Source organism: Oncorhynchus clarkii, chromosome 21, assembly GCF_045791955.1.
Source record: "Oncorhynchus clarkii lewisi isolate Uvic-CL-2024 chromosome 21, UVic_Ocla_1.0, whole genome shotgun sequence".
Taxonomy (NCBI): domain Eukaryota; kingdom Metazoa; phylum Chordata; class Actinopteri; order Salmoniformes; family Salmonidae; genus Oncorhynchus; species Oncorhynchus clarkii.
The window spans coordinates 32,778,147-32,797,278 of NC_092167.1; the positions used below are offsets into that span (position 1 = coordinate 32,778,147).

General features: G+C 44.6%; 1 protein-coding gene across 1 annotated transcript; it reads right to left on the minus strand.

The window, feature by feature from the left end:
* Positions 1-134: 134 nt before the first annotated feature.
* LOC139379413 (Y+L amino acid transporter 2-like) lies at positions 135-17,992 on the minus strand. Its single transcript, XM_071122223.1, has 10 exons — positions 17,257-17,992; positions 14,615-15,267; positions 5,953-6,078; positions 5,562-5,706; positions 2,883-3,006; positions 2,585-2,688; positions 2,337-2,433; positions 1,819-1,968; positions 1,285-1,468; positions 135-967 (listed from the first exon to the last, which is right to left on the minus strand). Exons 2-10 carry the CDS (start codon positions 15,117-15,119, stop codon positions 891-893), a joined length of 1,512 nt encoding a protein of 503 aa, XP_070978324.1. The 5' UTR covers positions 15,120-15,267; positions 17,257-17,992; the 3' UTR covers positions 135-890.
* Between the last annotated feature and the right edge of the window lie 1,140 nt (positions 17,993-19,132).

Sequence of the window (19,132 nt, forward strand, 5' to 3'; positions counted from 1 at the left end):
TTTAGAAAATAAAGGTTGCTAACATGGCAGCTGTTCTAAACCCTGGTCGATTTCTATATATCCCTCTGGTTACAACTACTGTCTGTATTCTACTCATCCATGGTGGGAATTTAGAAGAAGAAAAAGTCAGTCGGAACATTTCTATCAGTAATTTATTATAAATACAGTGTAAACCTTTGACTAACCATCGACTCAACCAACCCCCTTCGCTTCACAAAGATCTTAAAAGCTTCAGGTGGGACAGACATTTACATACAACACAAAAAAAGTGGCTAGAGCAATCTACATTCTAGTCCTCACTACAGGTGATGCCAAATACGACCTTTATTGTCAGCAGTGCTGTTTCAATGATGATCTACCTACCCACATACAACAAATTAACACTAATTAGATTTCTTTCCTACATGTCTTCAGTATCTCTTTTGTTATTCAATAATGACATTTTATTAATGCCACTTCACAGGTATTAGTAGACTTATACCTCTGTGTTTATAAAGGCAGCCCCATTCTGATATTTTGCCCAATTATTGGCAAAAGAGCTGATTTGATTGGTCAAAAGACCAATTAGTGGAAACAGATCAGAATTGGGCTGCCTGTGCATTGAAAGATAATAAATATCAGTATTTGAGTAAAAAATGTAAGGCATAGGAATGGTTTAGTATTGATACATTAGGAGTGTGAGTGTGTGTGTGGAACGTCCTCAGAGGCAGCTGGAGTGTCATCCTGGCCGTAGAACGACCCTATCGTCCAATGAACATATCATGGCGATAATTGGTTGGCCAGAGATTTGGTCCAATGAATGGCTGCCGTTTGAATCAGCAGCCCATGGCTGAGGGAAATACTGTCCAGGAAGTGTTTTGTGCGTCTTCAGTGTGTTGGTTCTTATCTCTTCACTCCAACTTTTCTATGACATCCAACTCAGTCACAACAGAATAGCACACCTTCTGAATCAACAGACCAAAGTTGGCTAGAGGGAGAGAGGATGAGAGACCTATCCATCAAACACATCATCAATGTAGTGACATTAGCAATAGCATGAGAAGTGCACTTTGGTTGAAGAATGTACATTAAAAAATGTAGGCATACAAAATAATGTACTTACAAAACTCATGTCATACCAAACTAGGGTCGTAAAATTCCAGTAATTTCCCCAAAGTTCCCAGATTTTCCAGAAATCCTGGTTTGGTAGATTCCCTGGGATTTTCCAGAAACCCTGGGAATTTGGGTAAAGTCCCCAGATTTTTGCAACACTATACTAAATTCAAACATTCATCTGATTCTTACCAAAGAACCTGCGGATCCACATGGGCCTTTTGGTGGCGGGAGTGTAGATGCACAGGAAGTAAACGGGGACTCCTGATAGGGCGATGCCGATGCCAATCAGAGAGTTGATAGTGTCACTGTAGATGGGAACCACCACTAGGAACACGGTGCAGAAACAGAAGATGATCGGGAAGAACAGACTGAGCTGATAGAGGGAGAGACAGAGAGAGAGACAGAGAGAGAGGGAGACAGAGAGAGAGGGAGACAGAGAGAGAGAGAGAGAGAGAGAGAGAGAGACAGAGAGAGAGAGAGAGAGAGAGAGAGAGAGAGAGAGAGAGAGAGAGAAAGACAGAAGAAGAGTTACGTCACAACTATCAAACAGGGTCTGGTATTGACGTCAAACAGTGAAAGAGATTCAAAACTATTGTGAATTACAGTACAAACGCTTCAGACGTTACAACCAATGGAAGTTTGCATTTGAATATGTCTATAGGCTACAGTGTTTTGTGCTGAGCCTATTGGTGTTAAAGGTGAATGTGTGGACGATTGTGTTACCTTGAGGGGTCGGACTCTGTCTGGCTGTTTCCAGCGCAGGTACAGCTGTCCCAGGATAGAGAGGCCCACAAAGAACCAGTAGCTGAAGCTGTAGTAGTTGATCAGTTTAAAGATGTCCTCCACACACAGATAGACCAGAGCCATGGCACCCTATAGCATAGAGCAACAGCACTATGTCAATATACTGTACATACAGACTATATTTCAGACACTGTAGAAAGAGGGAGAGCTGAACACTACAGGACAGACAGACAAACAGTGCGCTGAGGCAGACAGAACAACGGGTTAAAATAAAGGACTGCTGAGACAGGTAGCCAGATTTCTGGGACCGAATTTTCGGTAGACGCAGAAGCAGAACGTTGACACAGAACTCGGACAAATGCAAAACTGAACAATGGAAACAACTCGTAAGACAATGGAAATGTACATTTTTCAACACAGACAGTCAGACAGATGTCGCCCCCCCCCCACACACACACACACAAAAACACAGAGACTGGTTTTGCGGGATGACTGACGTTGAAGAGCAGTGCGGGGATGGGGGTGTAGCGGGTGACGTGGATCATGCAGAGGTAGTCTGGGAGATGGCCCTCCCTGGAGCCCACGAAGAACAGCCTGCAGGGAACACACACACACACACAGGGTTATCGCGTGTTGGTCAAATAAGGAGGAGAGGATCAGTGATAACAGTAACGATGATGAAGATGAGGATGATGACGTGATAATGATAGTTAAGACGCGCATCCGTCATGTCATTCTAATTCACCTGGAGGCAGCCAGGATAGAAGCGTTGAGTCCGCCGAAGCAGGAGAGAGCCACCGCTAGAGGGATGGTCCAGTTCATCACGCCAAACACCTGGTCTGCAAACGTCTGGGGGAATAAAAACAGATCTTATACTACACCAATTCAAAACGCTTACAGCACATCCTATGACAAAGTCATTTAGGGCTTATTCAATGGGATGATACTGCGGATAGAACTGTATACATCTGACATACTGTATAGAACCGGCTTTATGCTGTGTCATGTACAGGGAGTCCTATTTCGATCCGAAGTGAACTTACCACAGCCACAGCGTCACTGTCCAGGATGGCGGGAATGGGCAGCACAGTGTAGTAGGCAACATTGGTCAGGATGTAGATCACAGTGACGATGGGCATGGAGATGGCGATGGCCAGGGGCAGGTTCCTGTAGATCACACAAACAAAACACCAGGGGGAGACAGAGACACTTAGATTTTTAGAAAACAACACAGCAAGTACGAAAACATTTAGGATGGTTCGGAAACATCCAGGGTTCTCCATGAGTGAACGGGTCAAGAGTTGAGTCGGAGGAGGAGGAGGAGCAGGGGGGAGGAGCAGAGGGAGGAGGCGGGGTGTGCTTGTCACGTAATCTGCCTGAGAACTCCTGGAAGTAGCTTGTGATCCAGTCATGTCTGTCTTGCTCCATTTCATCAGCGTTTAAGTGTGCGAATCAGAGCCAAGGGGATCAGATAAATCCTTCCCTCAGGAGGAAGAGCCCCTCGCCTTCCCCTGCAGAAAACACGACTACCCATTCAGTAGGTTATCCCTTTCCATACCTCCCATCCTTGCCTCATCAAACCACTATTACTTGACATTCTCTACCAATCGCAACCACTCCATATATTCCTACATACTCCTACCCCACTCCTTATTACACTTGCATCCTCTCAAGTCTTCCCTTCATTCTACACCTATGCCCTCTCATCCTTCTACTCAGTGGTGTAAAGTACTTCAAGTAAAAATAGTTTACAGTACTACGTTAAGTCTTTTTTGGGGTTGATCTGCACTTTACTATACTATACATATTTTATGACAACTTTTACTTCACTACATTCCTAAAGAAAATAATGTACTTTTTACTCCATACATTTTCCCTGACTGAAAAAAGTATTCAATCAAATCAAACTTTATTTGTCACATGCACCGATTTGTCACACGCGCCGAATACAAGTGTAGACCTTACCACGAACTGCTTACTTACAAGCCCTTAACCAACAGTGCAGTTCAAGAAGAGTTAAGAAAATATTTACCAAATAAACTAAAGTTAAAAATAATAAAAAGTAACACAATAAAATAACAACGAGGCTATATATATACATGGGGTAATTTTAATGGCTTTCCTCTGACCCCACCTATTATATAGGTCCTGGATTGCAGGAAGCTTGGCCCCAGTGATGCACTGGGCTGTACGCACTACCCTCTTACAGATGCTGAGCAGTTGCCATACAGGCAGTGATGCAACTGGTCAGGATGCTCTCGATGGTGCAGCTGTATAACTTTTTGAGGATCTGGGGACCCATGACAAATCTTTTCAGCCTCCTGTGGGGGAAAGGGTGTTGTCGTGCCCTCTTCACGACTGTCTTAGTGTGTTCGGACCATGATAGATCGTTGATGATGTGGACACCAAGGAACTTGAAAACTCTCGACCCGCTCTCCTACAGCCCCGTTGATCTTAATGGGGCCCGTTCGGCCTGCCTTTTCCTGTAGTCCACGATCAGCTTCTTTGTCTTGCTCACATTGAGGGAGAGGTTGTTGTCCTGGCACCACATTGCCAGGTCTCTGACCTCCTCCCTATAAGCTCTCTCATTGTTGTGGGTGATCAGGCCTACCACTGTTGTGTCGTCAGCAAACTTAATGATGGTGTTGGAGTCGTGTTTGGCCACGTAGTCGTGGGTGAACAGGGAGTACAGGAGAGGAATAAGTACATACCCCTGAGGGGCCCATGTGTTGAGGATCAGCATGGCAGATGTGTTGTTGCCTACCCTTACCACCTGGGGGCGGCCTGTCAGGAAGTCCAGGATCCCGTTGCAGAGGGAGGTGTTTAGTTCCAGGGTCCTTAGCTTAGTGATGAGCTTCGTGGGCATTATGGTGTTGAACGCTGAGCTGTAGTCAATGAACAGCATTCCCACATAGGTGTTACTTTTGTGGGAAAGGGCAGTGTGGAGTGCGATTGAGATTGCGTCATCTGTGGATCTGTTTGGGCGGTATGCGAATTGGAGTGGGTCTAGGGTATCCGGGAGGATGCTGTTGATGCCTTTCAAAGCACTTCATGGCTACCGACGTGAGTGCTACGGGGCGGTAATCATTTAGGCAGATTACCGTCGCTTCCTTGGGCACAGGGACTATGGTGGGCTGCTTGAAACATGTAGTTATTACAGACTCAGTCAGGGAGAGGTTGAAAATGTCAGTGAAGACAATTGCCACTTGGTCAATGCATGCTTTTGAGTACACGTCCTGGTAATCCATCTGGCCCTGTGGCTTTGTGAATGTTGACCTGTGAATGTTATCACACAGTCATCCAAAACAGCTGGTGCTCTCGTGCATGCTTCAGTGTAGCCATACATTAAAATAACAAGGACATTGTGCCTTCTGGTTTGCTTAATATGAGCAATTTGAAATGATTTTGATACTTAAGTCTATTTTTTGCAATAACATTTACTTTGATACTTAAGTATATTTAAAACCAAATACCTTTAGACTTTTACTCAAGTAGTATTTTACTGGATAACTTTCACTTGAGTCATTTTCTATTAAGGTATCTTTACTCGGTTGTCTACTTTTTCCACCACTGCCTTAACTCCTTCCACATATCTAAGCCTCCATTCACTATACTCTCATTGCTACCCATCCTCTACTCCTTCACTACTCCTCATTCCTTACAGAGGGTTAACCCTTTGCCCACTGGTGCCTTCATCCTGCCCTCCCTCTCTCCCCCCTAACCTCTCTGGGTTTTTGATCTCCTCCGTGACGAAGTTCAGTGTGTCCCATCCGGAGTAAGAGAACAGAGCAGAGTAAAGTGCCAGAGCTATGTTTCCTGGATCCGTCGACGAGCCCTCAAACATGCCCTCAAAGTTCTGTGTCTGACCTGAGGAACACACACACACACACACACACATGCATTATAACACATACATAAATACATACATTCACTGGTGCAAATGAATGCTTATCAATATAATATATAAATATGTAAGTTATGTGAAGGAACATGCCCGAGTGTTCACAGTGTGCATGTCTGTGTCTGTGAATGTACCGTATAGTGGATGGATGGGTGAATATTTGTACGAGATTAGTGATTTGTATTGAGTGGGAGACATCCTGTCATCGGTACCTTGGCTTATCTTGAACAGGCCGGTGATGATGACAGCGATGAGGGCGATGACCTTAGCATAGGTGAAGAAGTCCTGGACACGCGTCCCCCACTTCACATAGGCACAGTTCACAAAGGTCAGCAAACCTGTGGGAGAAACACAGACATTAAGATCTACGTTACTGCAGAGTGAGACAGAGAGACGGAGCGCACCCACACACACTGCATTGTGGGGCTGAGCTGCATGGGTCTGAGGTGCCTACTATAGCAACACCATTATACCTCAGTGTAGGCTTCTCTATCTACATAACGGGGTCCCTGAGAGTCAGAATTCCTTGTGGATGAGCAAGTCTGGACTCTGATTGGCCACTACGCTGACATGTACGTGTGTGCGTGTTCTAGTTTTAGAGTCTGCGTAGCTTGAGGAAATGAGGCTGCTGACTGCAGCAGTCCAGCCAGTTGTTTTCCACAGAAGGAAAGAGCAGAGAGCAGACAGATAAAGTGCACTCCTTGAAATGATTTAAAGACCTCGACAAAACATTAAATCAAATCAAATCAAATTTTATTTGTCACATACACATGGTTAGCAGATGTTAATGCGAGTGTAGCGAAATGCTTGTGCTTCTAGTTCCGACAATGCAGTAATAACAAGTAATCTAACTAACAATTCCAAACTACTGTCTTGTACACAGTGTAAGGGGATAAAGAATATGTACATAAGGATATATGAATGAGTGATGGTACAGAGCAGCATAGGCAAGATACAGTAGATGGTATCGGGTACAGTATGTACAAATGAGATGAGTATGTAAACAAAGTGGCATAGTATAGTATAAAGTGGCTAGTGATACATGTATTACATAAGGATACCGTCGATGATATAGAGTACAGTATATACGTATGCGTATGAGATGAATAATGTAGGGTAAGTAACATTTATATAAGGTAGCATTGTTTAAAGTGGCTAGTGATATATTTACATCATTTCCCATCAATTCCCATTATTAAAGTGGCTGGAGTTGAGTCAGTGTCAGTGTGTTGGCAGCAGCCACTCAGTGTTAGTGGTGGCTGTTTAACAGTCTGATGGCCTTGAGATAGAAGCTGTTTTTCAGTCTCTCGGTCCCAGCTTTGATGCACCTGTACTGACCTCGCCTTCTGGATGATAGCGGGGTGAACAGGCAGTGGCTCGGGTGGTTGATGTCCTTGATGATCTTTATGGCCTTCCTGTGACATCGGGTGGTGTAGGTGTCCTGGAGGGCAGGTAGTTTGCCCCCGGTGATGCGTTGTGCAGACCTCACTACCCTCTGGAGAGCCTTACGGTTGAGGGCGGTGCAGTTGCCATACCAGGCGGTGATACAGCCCGCCAGGATGCTCTCGATTGTGCATCTGTAGAAGTTTGTGAGTGCTTTTGGTGACAAGCCGAATTTCTTCAGCCTCCTGAGGTTGAAGAGGCGCTGCTGCGCCTTCTTCACGATGCTGTCTGTGTGAGTGGACCAATTCAGTTTGTCTGTGATGTGTATGCCGAGGAACTTAAAACTTGCTACCCTCTCCACTACTGTTCCATCGATGTGGATAGGGGGGTGTTCCCTCTGCTGTTTCCTGAAGTCCACAATCATCTCCTTAGTTTTGTTGACGTTGAGTGTGAGGTTGTTTTCCTGACACCACACTCCGAGGGCCCTCACCTCCTCCCTGTAGGCCGTCTCATCGTTGTTGGTAATCAAGCCTACCACTGTTGTGTCGTCCGCAAACTTGATGATTGAGTTGGAGGCGTGCGTGGCCACGCAGTCGTGGGTGAACAGGGAGTACAGGAGAGGGCTCAGAACGCAACCTTGTGGGGCCCCAGTGTTGAGGATCAGCGGGGAGGAGATGTTGTTGCCTACCCTCACCACCTGGGGGCGGCCCGTCAGGAAGTCCAGTACCCAGTTGCACAGGGCGGGGTCGAGACCCAGGGTCTCGAGCTTGATGACGAGCTTGGAGGGTACTATGGTGTTGAATGCCGAGCTGTAGTCGATGAACAGCATTCTCACATAGGTATTCCTCTTGTCCAGATGGGTTAGGGCAGTGTGCAGTGTGGTTGAGATTGCATCGTCAGTCATTAGTCAATTAGTCAATTAGTCATTAGTCATTAGTCAAAGCACTAACATACTGACACACTGACTGACTGTCTAGCTTCCTGTCCTGGCTGACAAATACACACTGACTGCCTGACTGGCTAGCTACTTACAAATGCACACTAACTACCTGACTGGCTAGCTACTGACAAATACAGACTGGCTGCCTGACTGACAAATACACACTGACTGCCTGACTGACTAGCTTACTGATAAATACAGACTGGCAGCCTGACTGACTACCTTACTGACAAATACACACTGACTGCCTGACTGGCTAGCTACTTACAAATACACACTAACTACCTGACTGGCTAGCTACTGACAAATACAGACTGGCTGCCTGACTGACAAATACACACTGACTGCCTGACTGACTAGCTTACTGATAAATACACACTGACTGCCTGACTGACTGCCTGACTGACTGGCTTACTGACAGATACAGACTGGCTGACTGACTGTCCAATCAACTTACTGACAGAAACAGACAGTTGCTAACTGTGTCCTTGTAGTACACTGCTCCCCCAGTTTTAAGAAAACATGTTTTCCAGTTAACCTTATCTCTCGCTCTCTCTCCTTATCAGTGTTTGTTCCTTCAAGTTCATAAAGTTACATGGAGATAGATTCATAGGATGGTCCAGTCTGAATCATTACTGATCTCCCTTTCACTGAGATTGAATATGTATTCAATGTATCAATGTATCCCTCCTTTCAAAATGGTGACATCCCAAACGTCACCCTATTCCCTATGTAGTAAACTACTTTTCATCAGTGCCGTTTTAGAGACACCCTATATATCTCACACACTACATCATGTTTAGCGAACCTTTAAAATACTAAAAATGCTCCTCAGCAATATATTCATGCAAAGCAGCCATAATATCATGTACCATAGTGTTTGCCTAAATTATTAACACTCAAGTTCATATCTAAACTCAGCAAAAGAAGAAACGTCCTCTCCTTTTCAACTGCGTTTATTTTCAGCAAACTTAACATATGTTAATATTTGTATGAACATAAGATTAAACAACTGAGACAAACTTAACAAGTTCCACAGACATGTGACTAACAGAAATTGAATAATGTGTCCCTGAAGAAGGGAGGGGGGGGGGGGGGTCAAAATCAAAAGTAACAGTCAGTATCTGATGTGGCCACCAGCTGCATTAAATACTGCAGTGCATCTCCTCATCATGGACTGCACCAGATTTGCCAGTTCTTGCTGTGAGATGTTACCCCACTCTTCCACCAAGGCACCTGCATGTTCCCGGACATTTCTGGGGGGAATGGCCCTAGCCCCTCACCCTCCAATCCAACAGGTCCCAGACGTGCTCAATGGGATTGAGATCCGGGCTCGTTGCTGGCCATGGCAGAACACTGACATTCCTGTCTTGCAGGAAATCACGCACAATACGAGCAGTGTGGCTGGTGGCATTGTCATGCTGGAGGGTCATGTCAGGATGAGCCTGCAGGAAGGATACCACATGAGGGAGGAGGATGTCTTCCCTGTAACGCACAGTGTTGAAATTGCCTGCAATGACAACAAGCTCAGTCCGATGATGCTGTGACACACCGCCCCAGACCCTCCACCTCCAAATCGTCCTGCCTCAGAGTACAGGCCTCGGTGTAATGCCGATTCCTTCCACAATGAACGTGAATCCGACCAGAAGAACACTTTTTGCCAGTCCTGTCTGGTCCAGCGACAGTGGGTTTGTGGCCATAGGCGACATTGTTGCCAGTGATATCTGGTGAGGACCTGCCGTACGACAGGCCTACAAGCCCTCAGTCCAGCCTCTCTCAGCCTATTGCGGACAGTCTGAGCCCTGATGGAGGGATTGTGCATTCCTGGTGTAACTCGGGCAGTTGTTGTTGCCATCCTGTACCTGTCCCGCAGGTGTGATGTTCGGATGTACCGATCCTGTGCAGGTGTTGTTACACATGGTCTGCCACTGAGAGAATGATCAGCTGTCCGTCCTGTCTCCCTGTAGCGCTGTCTTAGGCGTCTCACAGTATGGACATTGCAATTTATTGCCCTGGCCACATCTGCAGTCCTCATGCTTCCTTGCAGCATGCCTAAGGCACGTTCATGCAGATGAGCAGGGACCCTGGGCATCTTTCTTTTGGTGTTTTTCCAGAGTCAGTAGAGAGGCCTCTTTAGTGTCCTAAGTTTCCATAACTGTGACCTTAATTGCCTACCGTCTGTAAACTGTTAGTGTCTTTACGGCCGTTCCACAGGTGCCTGTTCATTAATTGTTTATGGTTCATTGAACAAGCATGGGAAACAGTGTTTAAACCCTTTACAATGAAGATCTGTGAAGTTATTTAGATTTTTACTAATTATCTGTGAAAGAGAGGGTCCAGACAAAGAAGGTTCATAATAGGGCCCTGCGGTTTTCCTAGTGTTGTTACGCTGTCAGTGTCCTAATTTTAATTATAAATATACACATACAGGCCAATGTACATCATTGACCATAACTCCTTCTCCCCTTCCTCCCCCATAACCACTGGGGAACCATAACACCGGCTCCCGCTTCCTCCCCCAAACGAGGTATGAAGAGACATGAAGGTATAGACCAAAACAGTCTCCTATAAATAGGAGGTCTTCTTAGCTTTCCTGCAGTCAAGTTACCAAATTGCCTTCTAGTGGCGTCATGGGTGGAATGTTATATTTTTCATAATCAATAAACATTATTTTTAAAAACCTGCAGAAAATCCAGTGTTTCTATGTCAAATGGTTTTGTTATACAATATACAGTGGCTTGCGAAAGTATTCAACCCCCTTGGCATTTTTCCTATTTTACAACCTGTTGTATGTATCTCTTGATTTACACAACATGCAAAATATAACCCGAAACAAACAAGAAATAAAACAAGAAAACTGAAAACTTGAGCGTGCATAACTATTCACTCCCCCAAAGTCAATACTTTGTAGATCAACCTTGTGCAACAATTAGGGCTGCACGTCTTTTGGGGTGTCTCTATAAGCTTGGCACATCTAGCCACTGGGATTTTTGCCCATTCTTCAAGGCAAAACTACCCCAGCTCCTTCAATTTGGATGGGTTTTGATGGTGTACAGCAATCTTTAAGTCATACCACAGATTCTCAATTGGATTGAGGTCTGGGCTTTGACTAGGTCATTCCAAGACATTGAAATGTTTCCCCTTAAATCACTCAAGTGTTGCTTTAGCAGTATGCTTAGGGTCATTGTCCTGCTGGAAGGTGAACCTCCGTCCCAGTCTCAAATCTCTGGAAGACTGAAAAAGGTTTCACTCAAGAAGTTATAGTATTTAGCGCCATCCATCATTCCTTCAATTCTGATCAGTTTCCCAGTCCCTGCCGATGAAAAACATCCCCACTGCATGATGCTGCCACCACCATGCTTCACTGGGGGGATGGTATTCTCGGGGTGATGAGAGGTGTTGGGTTTGCGCCAGACATAGCGTTTTCCTTGATGGCCAAAAAGCTCTGACCAGAGTACCTTCTTCCATATGTTTGGGGAGTCTCTCACATGCCTTTTGGCGAACACCAAACGTGTTCGCTTATTTTATTCTTTAAGCAATGGCTTTTTTTCTGGCCACTCTTCCGTAAAGCCCAGGACTACTTCAGGGTTATCTTTGGTCTCTTTTTTGCTTCTCTGATTAATACCGTCCTTGCCTGGTCTGTGAGTTTTGTTGGGCAGCCCTCTCTTGGAATGTTTGTGTGGTGCCATATTATTTGCATTTTTTAATAATGGATTTAATGGTGCTCCATGGGATGTTCAAAGTTTGATTAAAAAAAATATAACCCAACCCTGATCTGTTCTCCACAACTTTGTCTCTGACCTGTTTGGAGATCTCCTTGGTCTTCATAGTGCCGCTTGCTTAGTGGCGTTGCAGGCTCTGGGGCCTTTCAGAACAGGTGTATATATACTGAGATCGTGTGACAGATCATGTGACACTTAAATAAAGTCAACCTGTGTGCAATCTAACTAATTATGTGACTTCTGAAGGTAATTGGTTGCACCAGATCTTAGTTAGGGGCTTCATAGCAAAGGGGGTGAATACATATGCACCAACCACTTTTCAATAAATATTTTTTCATTTCACTTCACCAATTTGGACTATTTTGTGTATGTCCATTACATGAAATCCAAATAAAAATCTATTTAAATTACAGGTTGTAATGCAACAAAATAAATAAAATAGTTTTGCAAGGCACTGTATATACAAAAGTATGTGGACACCCCTTAAAATTTGTGGATTTGGCTATTTCAGCAACACCTGTTGCTGACAGGTGTGTAACATCGAGCACACAGATATGCAATCTCCAGATACAAACATCGGCCCCAAACATTGCCCCAATGCATAGTGCCAACTGTTGGTGGAGGAGGAATAACGGTCTGGGGCTGTTTTTCATGGTTCGGGCTAGGCCCCTTTAGTTCCAGTGAAGGGAAATCTTAATGGTACAGCAGACAATGACATTGTAGACGATTCTGTGCTTCCAACTTTGTGACAACAGTTTGGGGAAGGACCTTTCCTGTTTTATCATGACAATGCCCCCGTGCACAATGCGAGTTCCATACAGAAATGGTTTGTCGAGATCAGTGTGGAAAAACTTGACTGGTCTGCACAGAGCCCTATTATGCAGACTGCGAGCCAGGACTAACAACATCAGTGCCCGACCTCACTAATGCTCTTGTGGCTGAATGGAAGCAAGTCCCTGCTGCAATCTTCCAACATCAAGTGGACAGCCTTCCATGAAGAGTGGAGGCTGTTATAGCAGCAAAGGGGGAGACCAACTCCATATTAATGTCCATGATTTTGGAATGAGATATTTGACAAGCAGCTGTCCACATGTTGGTCATGTAGTGTATTTCAGTCTTCTGAGATGTATATAAAGTGCAATACGCAAACTCTATATCTGACACGGTACAGGTGTCTTCTTTCTTTAAGCCCATAACCATGTATGTGAGGTGTATACTTTTGTTTCAAAGTAGATTTGTTTAAGACTACCAAGACACACTGTATGTGACCCTGATTTAGCCCACTGCAGTAAAAGGTTAAACATAACATATCACACCACCTAGACCGGTCCAGACAGAGACAGTGAGTGATCTGGACTAACAGATGACTGACAGAGCGTAGCTGGCCACACAGATGTCCAAGGCGTGGTTGTATTGACAGTGAAAGGCTAGAAGGGTGGGAGGGTGTAGATCAGGTTGGTCCTGTTGGATAGTCTAGATCTGGACCAGATGTGAGGGGAGGTCAAAATAAGGGGAAGATTGACGTCTGCCATGGTTCGCGCAGTCCTGTGGTGTACGGAGTACTCCTAACCACCAATACAGGATCAGGTATTTTTCAATCAGCCTGATGGTTAAGGTTGGGGTTGACAGTAGGGTAATCTGATCCTATATCTGTGGTAATAGCTCATTTCCACCTGGGGGTGTTTACTGGTCTTTTCATTGGCTGTTGAAGTCCCCTAACGCCTGTAACCACTGATACAGGATCAGGTATTTTCCCATCCACTTGATGGTTAAGGTAAGGATGGGGTGCAGAGAAATCTGATCCTAGAACTGCGGTTATGGTTCACTTCTTTGCAATGCTTCAAGACTGGAGTCAGAGTCTTGAAGTAGAAAATACATTTACCTTTTTAACTAGCAGCTTTCAGCACCTTCACAGTCCTCAAAGCATTGTTTATCTAAGTGTGTGTGTTGTAATTAGATGATTGAGTGTTAATTATTACTTAAGTAATTTTTATAAACTTGAAGGAGAAGGCTTATCCCTTTTAGTAAATATTGTAACAGTGTTCCACCTGGTTTCCGTAGTAGACTTCTGTCTCGTTGACTCAGGGTTCCATCTTGTTGCTAATATTATGTTTGTTATTTGTTTAAAAATTTGTTTAATATATTATAACTATTATACTATAATATTTAACTAGGCATGTCCATTAAGAACAAATTCTTATTTGCAATGACAACCAACCATAGCCAAGCCCTAACACAGACGACGTTGGGCCAATTGTGCGCAGCCCGATGGGACTCCCAATCCCGGCCGTGATACAGCCTCGTCTCCCTTGGTTTATAAATTATCAATTTACAGTACACTATTGTCATGGGTCACGGGCTATGCTTGCAGTTTTATCTGGTCAGGTCATGTGATAAGACAAGTCACACAGACATTTTAAAATAGTTGAGTGGATTCTCCTTTCCCCTATCTTCGGTCTTTTAGACAGGAAGCACGTGTTGTAGTCTGTTGTCTCTGTCCTCCCCTCGCTGTTCCTCTTTCAACCTCTAGTGTTCCCTTCGGTTGCTGAGGTGCTTGACGTGGGTATGCCGTCATTTACTTTCTGTTCCCCTTTACCACAAAGAGAACCCATATATCCACGTTTAGCACAAACGGGACTGTGAACGCACACACAGTCAGTATGCAAAGTCCTTGCCCATACTATGGTTGGGGCCCTGAGTTTTTCTTGATAAGTTCCAGTGGTTAGGAAAAACCCAGGGCCCAAGTTACAGTAGAGACAGTGGAACAGTACTGCACCAACACACCAACAAGAACCCCCCCCCCATACACAATGACTATAACATACTCACATATACAGGCCGCTGCCAGCATGCGGTTAGCCAGATAGGGGGCTATGCAGGTGGGGAAGACGGGCTGCACCATGTAGTTAGAGAAGGTGATGGCTATGACCGCCTGGCTGGTGGGCTCTATGATCAACAGGGAAGTCCACAGCCTGATGAAGGCCAGGAACCCTCCGAAGGCCTCCAGGATGTAAGCATAACTGGCCCCTGACTTGGTGATGGTGGTCCCCAGCTCGGCATAACACAAGGCCCCGAACACAGAGAAGAGACCGCCGATGGTCCACACTACCAGCGACAGCCCATAGGAGGCGCTGTAGATTAACACACCTTTAGGCGAGACGAAGATGCCCGAGCCAATCATGTTGCCCACGATGAGACACACGCCGTTCAGGAGAGAGATCTCCTTCTTCAGCTTCATGGAATCGTTGTCGCCCCCCGAGTCGCCCGACTTGAGCGAAGGCGACCTGCCGTTGGTGGCGTGTGCTTGCGTGGGGGCGGGGCTGTAAGACGCCATTGTGGTGGAGTGGAGGTTGGAGATGGGATGTGGGGAAGTGAGCAACAGTGATTGGACCAGGTGGCTGTCAATCAGTCAGTTGGTGGAGAGGATTGCTTATAAGAGCTTAGGTAAAGTTGTTTTCCAGCTATGAGGGTCCCTCTGACATCTGTGGAAAAAAAGAGACATACAAGAGAGTGTTTGGGTGTTGCCGTGGAAACCAAGCTGTCATCAAATGGAACCTTCAGTTCTTTTTCTTTTTTTTGTACATAAATGTTTGTTTGTGATACCTTGGTAACTAACTGAATACAATTCACAAACCCAAATGTTAACAGACACACACACACACGCTGTTGGTTATCGGATAGGGTTTCACAGATGGCAATTTGAGAGCCATTAGGGGTTTTAGTAAATTACCTTTTAAGCTTAAGTGTATTGACAGAGTGAGAGAGAGAGGCACACAGGCCTGACAACACTATAACGTTCATTACCGGCTGTCACTGACTGCCAATGTGATATTTTTAGTCTTAAATGTAATTATTCTACAGTGACATACACCAAGCTTTGCTAGGAGTCAACAGCATGCTGACCCGAAGCGTCATGTTTTGCAAAGTTCATTACCTTCAGCAGCATGTGTGGAGTTTGAATGACTAGACACATGCTGTGTTAATGCATCTTAGTGCATCAGCTCCAGTATATCACACATGCTCAGTCAGGACAGACAGCACATGAACAAAACAACACACACATCACACTGCTCTGTGTGAGAGAGGGGACAGGGCCGGGCAAGGGTCCTGGGCTAGCTACAGTTTTATCACACACACACACACACACACACACACACACACACACACACACACACACACACACACACACACTGCTCTGTGTGAGAGAGGGGCCAGGGCAAGGGCCACCAGCTACTGAATGGCTATTTCTGGTACAAGATAAGTTGTTTTTGGGGATCCCTGAAGGGTAGGGGAGGGAGTTGATTGAAAAACATATGAATAGACCACGGAACTGTGTCATAGTGAACAATAATGCTGATTGGACTGGATGAACAGTACTTGGCCTGTAGAGCAAGACAGGGGATGATAAAACAACACAGAATAAGACCAGAACACAATTAGGCCAGAGGCAAACAGTAACAGGAGACTGGTAGAGACAAAGAGAGCAATGAAGTAGATAGACATATTGACCAATTGATAGAAAAAGAACACATACCATCAGAAGAGCAACATTTTTTGGGAGAAAACAGGTGGGAGTGAATGAGTGTGTGAGAGACAGAATCAGAGTCAATCCATAGAGCTGTGTGGCTCTGGAGAAAATCAATTCCAGTACAAAACAACAGGTCAATGACAGGCAGTCATATCATATCACAGGGACAGAGCATCGTCCTCCTGACACAGGAAGTAAAAACAGGTCTGATCACATGAATCCACCTTACATCATAGAACGCCAGGAAAAGAGAGCTCAAATGAATACAGTAGAGGCTACACAGTCCGTGGTGGGGTTGAGACGGGTGGGGGAGAAGGGGAGAGATGGCGAAGTAGTGCAGCTAGATAGACAGCCCTGGCATGTGAGTTCAGTTGAAAAGAAAGAGTGATTGGGGGAGGACAGTAGATAGCCTAGTCTCAGCGCGTGATTACAAAGGGCAGGGCAGAAGGGCAGGAGACGTTCACAAGTAGAGGCTCTGGAAGTGAGGTGCAAGGTCCAAGCAGGCACTGATAAGTAGTCTACTCAAAGAGATATACCACTCAAGGTTGCTGTGTCCTACCTGAAATATATGCTCTCTCTCCGATCTCTATTCTCCTCTCTCGCTCACTCTCTCAAAGCTAGAAATAAACTATTCAGTATGACAAGTTAGCCGAAATCATTCGGCCAACTCAGAGACTTAATTCGTTGCAAAGCTGGCAAGCTGCAGAGTTGACACAGCGCATTTTATTGATGAACGTTAGCTACATAGGAATGCCATTAGAAGTTCATATGTAATGTAACGATAGCTCACGGGGGAAAAAAACACGTGTTAAACAGATAGTAAAATGTACAATTACAGTCAAACTACATTCTCTGTATTTGAAATATATAACATAAATGTAAAAACCCTGCATTGCTACTGTAGGTTAGTTAGGTTACATGCCAATAAATTCAGGGGTTTTACCTTTTCCAGGTGGCTATAGTTGAACTTGGCTTCCTTTCCTTGGGTGTCCTCTTGCTCTTCTTCTCGAAAGCCTATGTGGCAGCTTTTTATACCACGTTCATTTCATCCCTCATTGTTTTACTCACTATTGTAACAAAGTGATCAAAATATCTCTGTGCGCTCTCCACTGATGCCCTTCCCTATCTGTCCGTCACGCCGCGTCCTCTGCTCTGACTTGGCTTCAGCCAACCTGCTCGCCCTCCTACCGGAGTCTGAAGGTACACAGTTGATCAGCTGATGAACTGTGTACCTGTTTTCTGTCCCAGATGCTACCAAGGGGACAGGGAAAAGAAGAGGAGGGAGATGGAGGATAATGCCTCTGTGTTCTGATAATGGGTTTCACTGTAAAATGTATTGTTTCCCATCAAATTGATGAATAATGCAGTAACAGGCCTGATCATGTTTACTCGGCTATTCAAAAGTGTAACCGGCGTGAACTGGCTGGTTTAGCGGTGCGTGCTAGTAGCATTTTAGAGGGACCCTGGTTGAAGCCCAGGTTGGGGCGAGGAAAGGAACGGAAGCAATACTGTAACACAAGTTAACGCATACTTTCTGCTGTGGCAATTAAAGTCAACATGACCCTTTAATTCTTGTTTTAGCCTACCTGTTGATGGTGATGCTTGTTTTAGTTTTGGGCTATTATGTTAGGCAATGATGTTGTTGATGTTTCTTTGCTCGTCATCGTCAATAATCGGGCACAGTAGAAAGCAGCGTGGGAATCAAATGAATGATGAATCACTCTAAGAAATGATTCAAGTACGAGTCAAAGGATGTTGAGGACTCGAAGCCACTTAGAATTTTTCCTCACTATCCTAATGTATTGTATGTGCCATGTGATCATATTTGAAACCACTATATTATTGTTGAATCAAATAGTTAACCATCTTGATTTAATGATGAAGACACGTGAGGAACTATCTGCATTGAATCATTGTAATTGATAAGGGAGCCCAAAGTTGGTTACACAGCTCCGTCTTCTGGTCATAATTTGCTACACACCTCCAATTCCTCAACGTTGGCAAATGAACGGTTTGAGAGTTAAAGATTAAGATAATTTTGTTGTTCCAATTACTGAAATTTGACTTCTGCTTTTAACCCAACCCCTCTGAAAGACACCTACATACACATATAGGTTTTGGAGAGGGTGCCCGACGATCTGTTGTTGTGGGGGGGTTGCGTGCCTTGCTCAAGGGCACAACGGTAGGTAATGGTATCTACGATTTGATACCAGCAACACTCCAGTTGCCAGCTCACTTCCTGACAGATTTTTTCCATCAGACCCGGGATTCAAACTGGCAATCTTCCAGTTGCTAGCTTGCCTCTAAAACATCATTAGGCTTATTGTGGTATCTCTGCTTTTGTGTTGAGTCAGTGTTCATGATTGGCAGAACTTTGAACTTTGTTCTGGATGTAGTTAGATATTTAAATAATTAACATTAGTTTTGGAACATTATTTTTAAACTTCATCTGAAGTGATTCATGATCGTTGACAGTGGTGTAAAGTACTTCAGTAAAAATACTTTAAAGAACTACTCATGTCGTTTATTTGGGGATCTGTACTTGACTATTGATAATTTTGACAACTTTTTATTTTACTTCACTACATTCCTAAAGAAAATAATGTACTTTTTACTCTATACATTTTACTTGACACCCAAAAGTACTTGTTACATTTTGAATGCTTTAGCAGGACAGGAAAATGGTCCAATTCACGCACTTATCAAGATAGCATGTGGTCATCCCTACTGCCTCTGATCTGGCGGACTCACTAAACACAAATGCATCATTTGTAAAGCGTTGGATTGTGCCCCTGATTATCCATACAAGACAATGGTGC